This window comes from Nelumbo lutea, chromosome 5 (assembly GCF_056320005.1).
Source record: "Nelumbo lutea isolate HS-2025 chromosome 5, American lotus-T2T, whole genome shotgun sequence".
Classification (NCBI taxonomy): domain Eukaryota; kingdom Viridiplantae; phylum Streptophyta; class Magnoliopsida; order Proteales; family Nelumbonaceae; genus Nelumbo; species Nelumbo lutea.
This window is the reverse complement of record NC_142688.1, coordinates 74,669,071-74,680,121: the sequence shown is the minus strand read 5'-3', so window position 1 is coordinate 74,680,121 and position 11,051 is coordinate 74,669,071. Positions and strand designations below refer to the sequence as shown.

Below are 11,051 nucleotides of genomic sequence, written 5' to 3'. Positions count from 1 at the left end.
TATATTAACCCTTGATCACATAATTAAATAATAAAAATTAAGAAAAAACAAAAAGAAGTTTCAAAAAATAAATGCATTTTGTAGCAATTATTGTAACACATCTCTATATTCATCATAATAAATGGGATAGATGTGAGTTATTTTTATACTAAAAATATATAAAAAATTGTTGAAAATTTTGAAAACATATTATCATCAACCCCAAAAAAATGCCTTGAACCCGAATTGAACCTGACACGACTCGATTGTCAGGTCTACCGATGAAACCCCAGCCAAAAACGACGCTTGGTTTTTCCATAGATAAGCAAGTTGCCAACGGTCAGACACTCAGACTGGCATTCACCGCAGTCCGCAGTGGAAAACCCTTGCCCCGTATCTGCTATCCGGATTTGTCCTTACCCGACACCTCAACCCCTTGCTTCCATGGTTCCACTTCCACCAGTGAAGATATCACATCAATGTGTCCGCCGCCAGCTACTTCCTGCCTGAGAAAATTCGCCGCAGTGTTTCTCTCTTCGACAAACAACTAGCGATTTACCCTTTCTAATCCAATCAATACGTTAGCCTCGAGTTGTATCGGTGAGTGAGACTTATTCTATTTAATACCCTGGTTCTCGTCCACGGCAACTTCGTCACCACCCCGTGACGGGCTACTCCATCCAATTCCTCAACCTCCGGCTGTGTTATTTCATCCATTCAAAAGGCTGTTATGACTTATGTGTTCGTTATCTTCGTTTTCCCTCCGTCCTCTCTCAAAAACATTTAAGTTCTTCTCAACTTCCACCCAAAAGACTGGAAGATTAACGAAGAAAGAATGTCTGCTCTATCTCCAAAATTGCAAGTCCATGAAAGAGCTGAAACAAATTCAATCCCAGATCTTCAGAGTTGGTCTTCATCAAAACAGGGATGCGTTGAACAAGCTCATGGTATTCTGTACAGACCCAAATTCTGGAAATTTACGGTATGCGGAGAGAATCTTCTCTTACATTCAAGAGCCATGTCTCTTTATCTTCAATTTAATGATCAAGACATTTGCAAAGAAGGGTAACTTTCGAAAAGTCCTTTTGCTCTTCAACCGGTTGAGGGAAGACGACTTATCCCCTGATAATTTCACTTACCCCTTTGTCCTTAAGGCAATTGGGTGTTTGCGAGCAGTTTCGGAAGGAAGAAACATCCATGGATTTATTGTGAAAACTGGTTTTGAATTCGATTCCTATGTGAGGAATTCACTTATGGACATGTACGCAGAAATGGGTGACGTGGAGACTTTGCGCCGGTTGTTTGAAGAAATGTCACAAAGAGATGCGATTTCTTGGAATGTTTTGATTTCTGGATATGTTAAGAGTGGGAGATTTGACGATGCACTTTCTGTTTTCCAGCAGATGAAACAGCAGAGTTTTGTGAGGCCTGATGAAGCGACAGTAGTCAGCACTCTTTCAGCTTGTGTTGCCTTGGGGAATGTGGAGCTGGGTAAGGAAATTCATCAATATATTGACAGGGAGCTTGAATTCACCACTGTTATTCGTAATGCCTTGTTAGATATGTATTCAAAGTGCGGGTATTTAAGTCTGGCTCGTCAAATCTTTGATGAAATGCCAGATAAAAATGTAATTTCTTGGACAAGCATGGTATCTGGGTATGTGAACTGTGGTCAGCTTGATGAGGCTAGAGAGCTCTTTGATAGGACTCCAGTAAGGGATGTTATTCTCTGGACAGCTATGATTAATGGCTATGTGCAGTATAGCCAATTTGACAAAGCATTAACTCTGTTTCAGGAGATGCAAATGAGAAGGGTAAAGCCTGATAAATTCACTCTTGTTTCACTCCTTACAGGTTGTGCTCAGCTGGGAGCTCTAGAGCAAGGGAAATGGATCCATGGATACATTGATGAAAATATGATTAGAATTGATGCTATTGTTGGCACTGCTCTTATAGACATGTATGCCAAATGTGGGTGCATAGAGAAATCCATAGAAATTTTTAAGAGAATAGAAGAGAAGGACAGGGCTTCATGGACTGCTATTATCTGTGGGCTTGCAATGAATGGTCAAACAACCAAAGCACTTGAATTATTTTCAGAGATGAAATTGGTTGGTGTGAAGCCAGATGACATCACCTTCATTGGTGTTTTGAGTGCTTGTAGTCATGGAGGACTAGTGGAGGAAGGGCGCCGACACTTTGATTCTATGAGAAAGTTATATCAAATTGAACCTAAATTAGAACATTATGGGTGTTTTATAGACCTGCTTGGGCGTGCTGGACTGTTAAATGAAGCAGAGGAGTTGATAGAAAAGATCCCAAGTGATAATATTGGGATTGTAGTACCACTTTGGGGTGCTTTACTTGGTGCCTGCAGAATCCATGGAAATGTTGAGATGGGTGAGCGTGTAGCTAGACATCTTGATGGAATTGAATCCAATAATTCTGGTGTACATACACTTCTTGCCAATATTTATGCAGCAGCTGATAGATGGGAAGATGTGACCAAGGTAAGAAAGAAGATGAAGGAGCTTGGAATCAAGAAGGTGCCTGGGTGTAGTTTAATTGAGGTGAATGGCATAGTTCATGAGTTTCTTGTTGGAGATACATCACACCAGGACATGAAAGAAATTTGTTCCACATTGCATCACATGGCCAAACTGTTGCAAGGTTTGGAAGAAAACATGATTGATAGAGAAGATGCAACCCCATTGATGTTTTGATACAAAACCTGTATTTGGGTTTGGAAGTTGGGATATGAGAAATATTTGAGCCCTGTAAGTATTTATTTTTCTAAACGCAAATAAACAAATATTAGAAACCAATATATTTATTTCATTTATGTCCCACACTTGAAATTGTATTTCTTAAGCTATGAAATCTTGCAGGTACAGATATTAAGGTTTCTATTGTGAAAAATGCAGATTTCGTGTGTTCCTCTGTTCAAAGATTTGTCATGGCTTGATAACAATGAAGTGGAGAAGGAAAACTGGCCCCATTTTATGAAATCTTGAAAAGAAGAATGGGAGAATATAAAAATTTAGTGTTGCATATTTGAATTCTCTAACAAACCCATTTCACAGAACAGTCTTGCTCAATGGATTAATCAGCAATGTGCAGTGGGCCACCATGGGGGTGAGCTCGAGGACGTCATTAGTAAGGCTAGCAACTGTGGTACTTCTCCTGTTGCATTCTATCTCTTTGCAACTATAATTGGTTTAGTAATTGATTTTCATCAAAGTTTTTAGAATTGGGATGAAATCGATTTGGGCACTGCAGGACTTCTACAATTTTATGCTGGATTCAGAGATCCGGTTTTTGCAACAGCCATGGTATCATCCAATCCAAGGTGGCAATGATGAAGACATACTCAAGATATCTCAACTCCAAGAGGTTTCTTACAGGTAGCAAGGATGACATTGCTACATTGATGAATGGAGCCATCAAAAAGAAGCTCAAGATCATTCCTAGAGATGGAGAGCAAGTCTTCTTACATTGAAGCAAAGTAATTTGAATTTAAGATTATTCCTGTTAATTAATATTCTTTAGTTTCCTAATTCATTTATTTATTCTTAATTTCTTTCCTTTTTTTTCTTGGGATTTTGTTTCTACTTGGAGGTTACACTCTTTTCATATTTGGTATGTTTGGATTGTTTGTTTCAGATGGGGGGAAAAGTCAGAGTCTATGTTCTCAGCTTTAGAAGGTCACTTCATGAAACCAAGAATAGCTGAGGTATTGCTCCAGCATATAAACCGAAAAGGTGATTTCATGAAACCAAGATAGCTGAAGTATTTCCATATCTAACTTGTAGTGACACCATTAAAAGATCATATAATTATGGATTACCTTCCAATGAATTAATTCTTAATAAAAAAATTTAGTATACATTAATTGATTCAAAATAGGCATATCAGCAAACTCTTTAGACACAGATGGCCAAGATCCAATTCTACCAATCACATCATGTGGTATTTCAAGAGAACTGCCCGGATACCATGTGGTATTTCTGATGCTGTCTTGCTTCTTTTCTGCCTTCTTTGATTCACAAGATTTAGGATTAAGAGCTTTCGATTTATATTTCTATCTACTGAGTATAAATGGACTTATGTCCCAAGCAAAGGTTACGAGTAGCATTAAGGGTACACTCTGGATCGTATACCAATGTGATCTTTTTATTACCTTTGATAATTGTCATGGAGTGGACTAGGATGTCATCCATTGAATTTGAGCAAGATGGGAAAAATGGAGAATTGCATCTGAAGTCGTTATGATAGGAGACTTAACATTATGGCTGAAAGGAAAAGTTTATTAAATGATTGTAGGGCCAGCAATGTCGTCTGGCACAAAGTGTTATGCAGACAAGGAACATGTCAAAAAATGTGTTTAACAGAAATGCAAAATATTAACATGGATGAGTGGAAAAACTAGAAATAACAGGATAAAAAATAAACTTACTCAAAAGACACTTAGGTGACCAATGAAAAGAAGTGATCCTTTACAAGTTAAAGATTCTAGAATTCTAGAAGAGCCAGGGCGACCAAAAAGGACATGGGTTGAAGTAGTGAGAAAGGACTTAATGCCTCATAATTTAACAATTGATTTTGGTACTGAACAGAGTGGTATAGTGGAGCCGAATTCATGTAGCAAATCCTATATAATTGGGACTAGGCTTATATGACTTGAGAAAGAACTTAATGGCTCACAATTTAACAATTGATTTTGGTACTGAACAGAGTGGTATAGTGGAGCCGAATTCATCTTGCAAATCCTATATAATTGGGACTAGGCTTAGATGACTTGAGTACTTTGTTTGATACATGATTAGTGTTTCTTATCCACTAAGGAGGTGTTAGCCAATATATATGTTTTTGTTTTATATTGGCAAACACCCCTAAATGTCAAGCCTTTGATTTTCATGGATAATGCCAAGTCCTTCACTCCTGGATTTTTGTTTTGGTTTTGGTGTTTTCTTGAACTTTCTTCACCTCTAGTCAATCTTTGATTTGTCCAACTTGGTTAATAAAATTTAGGGTCCATTTGGTTTGCGGTTGGAATTGGATGGAATGGATTCTCATTCCCAAGGGAGGGAATGGCAATTCCCTCAAATGGGGCAATGCCTTTCCACCAGTAATGTCGGATTCCACTCAACCAAAGGACGAAATTCGAATGGATGATTCTGATTCCGACCCTTATTCATTTCAAACCAAACGGATCTTTAAGGTTTCTCTTTCCTCCACCTATAACGTTGAGGGCCAGAAAATAATTTACTCTTGAAAAATTTTCCCTTCAAAAGCAAAACTTTGGTATACATGTTTTAAAAAATGATCTTGCTTAGCGTCCATCTACCTAATATTTTCACCAATTTTGATGAAATTAGAGATTACTAGATATGCAAAGAGATAAAGCAAAAAGATTGTCTAGAAGTCAATAATAAAATGAAATAACCGTGCAAGGTTACGCAGGAATACAAATTTAATGGTAACGCTGACACTTTACCTATCCGATGTTTTCAATAACTGGACTGCTTTAAGTTGGAACCTCGACATGTTTAATCCACAATCCAACCCTATACAAATTACAAAACCAAGATACAAGTGAAACAGCAATTGAGCCGAAACGGTTCATGAGAGTTGACCCATCCGGTTAATTCTGTCCAGTTCTCGAATCAGCTCGGTTAACCCACCAAACCCAGCCAGTGACCCCCCCTACTTGATTCCAGTTCAACTAGGATGACATCCAGTCCAGTTAATTGCTGAAACTGTCAAATAGAAAATTAACTAGAGGTTGATCTAATTACAGAAGGCTTACGTTAAAATGATTCTGTCCAATTAATTTAGTTCCGTTTGAATTTCTGGAATTTATTTTTTTTATTTTTTCTTTTACATTAAAATGAATTTCAATATCTCCCACCAATATCTCTAAGGCAACTTGTATCCTTACTATTTAATTAATCTTTAAATCATTTTTACTGTTTTTGACAATTGACTAGTTTTATTCCTGTCGTTAGTGTCCGTTAATATTTTATCAAAATCCGTACACATATGACACCATGTGATGTTTAAAATTTTTTTAAAACCCAATATTACCCTCAGCTCATTCCTTTCAACGCAGCGGCAAACACTCACACCCCCTTCCTCCTTTGACTCTCTCTCTCCCCATTGCAAGGCCTATAAGCCATTTCTCCTTTTGGGTTGGGCTTTGGTCATCTCGATCCTTCCGCCATTGCTTCTTCTGACCAGTCTTCTTTTCATTCCATTGTTCCCCATAGTTAAGATGGTGTAATCAGAAATCCTGTGACAAATCCAACCTCGATTGGCCAAGCACTCCTGCATTTGACCTCGTTCTTTGTTGTCTTTAGCGAGATCAAGGAATTCAATCCCAAACCCAACTTCTTTTATTCCTCTCAATTCTTCATCGATTGCCTCGATTTCCCGCATCCGTGCATCGTCAGATGTGTCTTCCTGTATCGTTCCTTTTTCTACTTCAGTGTTAGATTGCTCTGTGAACGAACCAAAGACATTCCTAGCATTAAGCTTCCCATCTCCTTCCTTTTTCTACTTGCATTTGCCCTTTCAGTAGATGCAACAAAAATACAATCGATTTATATCGATTGAGGCTTCGAGATGATGTTATGGGGAAAACGATCGCGTTTATGGGGTAAACTACCATGGTAGATTGATGAAGATGAGAAATGGAGAGAAATATGTGCTAGAGATAACCACATGGCATCCACGTCATCAGTTGGATAACACTAGTCAATAGTTATCTGTATATTTAATAACACCAGATAACTATTATCTTGTTATACTTATTAGTTATCTGTACATTTAATTTTGAACTTTTGAATTCTTTACATCTGTATATAAATCTCTATAAACTCGGTAAATATCAATTGAACAATTCACTTCTTCAATTAAGTCTCGTATGGTATTAGAGATACAGAAGACTAGTGTCATGTCTACCCAAATATCTTCGATCAACTCTCAAGGTGAGTCCCCATCCACAACTAATGGATTGATTACTCTGTCCAACTTCATGAATGTTATTACAATTCGCCTATACAGATACCACTATCTTCTATGGTCTATGCAAATTCTCCCTGCATTCAATGGGGATCGACTCATTGGATATATTGATGGATCTCTACCATGTCCATCAAAGTATGTTGTTGGTACCAATGATCAACAAGGCAACATTGAATTCACCTCCTGGTATGAATAGGATCACCGTATATTGAGCTGATTTATTTCTTCACTCAAGGAACATGTTCTTTCCCAAGTTGTAGGCTGCAAAACTTCTAAGGAAGTATGAGACTGACTCTGTCACTTATTTTCCTCCACAAACAAATCCAGAATTCATGATTTGAAGCTAGAGCTAGCACACATTAAAAAGGAGACTTGTCAGTTGTAGACTACATCTAGAAAATTAAAGGCATTTCTGATGCACTTGTTGCTTCTAATTATTTTATATCAGATTCAGATCTTATTCACTATCTTCTTGGTGGTTTACCACCATAGTATGATACCTTTGTTATCATAGTAACTACATGATTGGATGATTTGACTATGTTAAATGTGCAACGTCTGCTTCTTACCTTTGAGAAGCAATTAGCCCGACGTGCTATCTTTATTGATTCTCATTTTGCTAATATTGCAAGTAAAAAGAGGGATACCACTACATACAACAGAATTCTTACTCAAATAAGCCTCGAAAATTGTCTTCTTCCTCTGACAGTAAAAAACATCCTAACAATGGTTCTAAACGACTCAATGGTAAGGATATTTCTATTATTTGTCAGATTTGTGGATATATCCGACACATTGTTGCCACTTGCAAGAAATATCTAGAGCTTCTAGGTGCTAAGAAGTTTTACAAAAAGAACCCCAATGTTGCTACTCTCATTGCCTCTTCTGTTGGTTCTTCTCATAATTCAATTTGGTACCCAGTTCTGGGGTTACGAATCACCTCACTGCAGATCTCAATAACTTATCCTTGCATAATCCATGTAATGGTTATGATGAAATCACTATTGGTAATGGTATGCATTTACCCATCTTTCACATTGGATATTCCACTATTCATACTTCCTCTGAATCCTTTGATTTACATTACATTTTACATGTGCCTCGGATCACTAAAAATCTCTTGTCTATAAGACAATTCTACAAGGATAATGATGTAGTGTTTGTGTTTGATGCCTTTGGTTTTCTTGTAGAGGATTGGATGACGGGGAAGATTCACTTCAAATGACCAATTAAAGATGGCTTATACAAAGTGCAATCTATTTCCAACAGTTTTGCAGCCTTGATTGGAGAATGCACCTCCAAGGATGTTTGGAATTTGTGATTGGGCCATCCCAATCATAGAATTACCTCTCATATTATTTCTAAATATGACTTACCTATTTCCAATAAATCTTTTTCCTTTTGTACGGCCTATCCTAGAGGAAAAGCACATTCTCTTCCTTTCTCTTCTAGTAATTCAGTTGTTACAAAGCCATTGGAATTAATATTTTCTGATGTTTGGGGTCTCGCCCCTACCACTTCAGTTGAAGGATTCAAACATTTTTATCTTCTATGGATGCTTTCAGTAAATTTATTTGGATCTTTCCTATGACTACTAAATCTCAGGCACCATCCTTATTTCTATCATTCAAAAATCATGTTGAAAACTTATTGGATTGCAAAACCAAAGTTATTCAAACCGATGAGGGCACAAAATATAAGCCTCTTACTGATGCTTTTCATTCTATGGGAATATTCCACTCACGTTCATGTCCTCACACACACCAACAAAATGGTGCTGTTGAATGTCGACATCGTATCATTGTGGAACATAGTTGTCAAGGCTCCGCCAATCCTCCCTTTCTTTCTTTTTTGAAAAAAACAGGGGCTCCGCCCCTATACTCCTCAGTCCTCCCTTTCTCCACTCATCATCATCATCATTTCCCTTTCTTCTTCTTCTTCTTCTGCCCCATGAGTCCAACTGTTCTCTATTTCCAATCGTCCGCCCCTTGAGTCCATTCTTTTGCTTTTTTTTTCTTTTTTTGTAAAAATAGAGGCTCCACCCTATACTTTTCTCCTCCCTTCACTGATTCAATCATTATTGTCATTTCTCACTTCTCAGTTTTTAACAGTTGAACCTACTCTTCTTCTCTTCTTGAATTCTTCTTCTCTTCTTTAGTTCTTCTTTTCATTCAAATGGTTTTTTATATCATATATATGGCTGAAATCTTTTTACCTAGCTAAACTACAAGTTTGAAACTTGATTATATGGCTGATTTTTTTTTTAATTTCTATTTATATATTGCAATATTGCATTTTCTGATTTGGATTATGGTTGCTTGCTTACTTAGGGTTTAGGAAATATATGAATATTGCAATATTGAATGAAATTTGATTATATTATATAGATATAGCTGAAATTTGCTTGCTTTAATTTTTTACTTAATTTCTATTTCTAACTGAATAGCTGAATTATTGATTAGCTAAAATTTTCTTCATTGCTCGCTTTGTTTTTGTTTGAAACTTCATTGCTTGCTTTGCTTTATTAACTATTTTATAGTTTAACATTTTTATTTGTTTATTAGTTTTTTTTCAATAGAAATAGAGTTGTTTATTAGTTTTTTATAGTTTAGCTAAAATGTGCATTTTGGCATGATTTAGAAGATAAAAATGCAATTTCATGCTCATTATGTGGTAAAGTTGTTAAAGGAGGAATAAAAAAGATAAAACAACACTTGATTAGGGGATATGGGGATGGACTATGTCCCAAAACTACTGTAAGTATTGCCAAGGAGATGTAAGAATATATGCAGAAGAATAAGAGGAAGAAACTATTGAATGATTTTACAATTGAAGATAATCATGAGGCATGTGAGTGGATTGTATCTGAAAGGAGTTCTAACAATCAATGTAATCAACCCATAGAAGGTGTCTCCATTTCAAGTGGTAGGAGAACTCCAATTTCAAATTCCTCTTTTCCACCAAAAAAGAAGGAAAATGTCAAAGGACCTATGGATAGTTTTGTGAAACCAAGTCCAGAAGAAGTTGTTGAAGCAAGGCATAAAGGACAATTGATTCAAACAAGCATTGAAAGCCATTTGAAGAATGAAGAAATGAAAAAAGTAAGTGAATATGTAGCAAAGTGGTTTTATCAAGCTGGGATTTTTTTCAATATGGTGAAACTGAAAATTTTTGAAGTTATGGTTGAAGTAATTGCACAATTCGGGTCTACATACAAGCCTCCAAGTTACCATTAGTTATGAGAGCCATTCTTGAAAAGGGAGATTGAGAAAACAAAGCAAATATACAAGGATTATGAAGCTTCTTGGAAGACTTATGGTTGTACCATCATGTCTGATGGATGGACTGATAAAAGGCAAAGATCTTTGATTAAATTTTTGGTGAATTCTCCTGAAGGGACTTTTTTTTTTTCTAAAATCAATTGATGCATCAAATGAATTTCATAATGAAACTTTTTTGTTTGGGTTGATTGATAACGTTATTGATGAAATAAGGGAGGAACATGTGGTGCAAGTGGTTAGTGATAGCCACTCTGCTTATGTTGTTACTGATGATCTTTTAAGATTGAAGAGGATGAATTTATTTTGGATTCCTTGTGTTACTCATTGTCTAGACCTTATGCTGGAAGACATTGGAGAATTGATGTCTACAAAAAGTTGTATTTCCAGGGCAAGACAAGTGACTGCTTTTATTTATAGGCATCTTCTTCTTCTTGCACGCATGAAAGAAAAAACAAATGGAAGAGATCTTGTACGATGTGTAGTTACAAGGTTTGCTACATCTTTTCTAACTTTACAAAGTTTATATACTTTCAAGGAGCTCTTCTGTGCTTTATTTGTTGGTGATGTGTGGAACAAGAGTAAATGTGCTAACAAATTAGATGAATAAGAGCATCAAATACTGTGCTTTCTATTGAGTTTTGGAAAAATGTAAGAGTCGCTCTTTTGGCTGCTCAATTGATTGTGGGGGTTTTATGATTGGTTGATGGTGATGAGAAACCCATAATGGGTTATTTTTATAATGCAATGGAGTGAGCAAGAGAGAAA

The 11,051-nt window shown here is 36.5% G+C and overlaps 1 protein-coding gene across 5 annotated transcripts; it reads left to right on the top strand.

Moving 5' to 3' along the window:
• The first annotated feature begins 222 nt into the window (after window positions 1-222).
• Window positions 223-8,569, top strand: LOC148852932 (Pentatricopeptide repeat (PPR-like) superfamily protein). Of its 5 annotated transcripts, XM_088942744.1 has the most exons (5): window positions 450-2,756; window positions 2,904-3,153; window positions 3,259-3,484; window positions 3,643-3,740; window positions 8,196-8,569. In XM_088942744.1, the coding sequence occupies exon 1, from the start codon at window positions 717-719 to the stop codon at window positions 2,700-2,702; it is 1,986 nt and encodes a 661-aa protein (XP_088798870.1). In that variant the 5' UTR covers window positions 450-716; the 3' UTR covers window positions 2,703-2,756; window positions 2,904-3,153; window positions 3,259-3,484; window positions 3,643-3,740; window positions 8,196-8,569. The 5 variants fall into 5 exon arrangements, with proteins under 5 accessions (XP_088798872.1, XP_088798874.1, XP_088798871.1 ...); XM_088942746.1 differs by lacking the exon at window positions 8,196-8,569 and having other exon boundaries at window positions 223-2,756; window positions 2,868-3,153; window positions 3,643-3,882; XM_088942748.1 differs by lacking the exon at window positions 8,196-8,569 and having other exon boundaries at window positions 330-2,756; window positions 2,904-3,135; window positions 3,643-3,882.
• Window positions 8,570-11,051: the final 2,482 nt, after the last annotated feature.

Coding starts and splice junctions, on each gene's coding strand:
- LOC148852932 (XM_088942744.1), top strand. CDS start 717: ATGTGTTCGTTATCTTCGTTTTCCCTCCGTCCTCTCTCAAAAACATTT.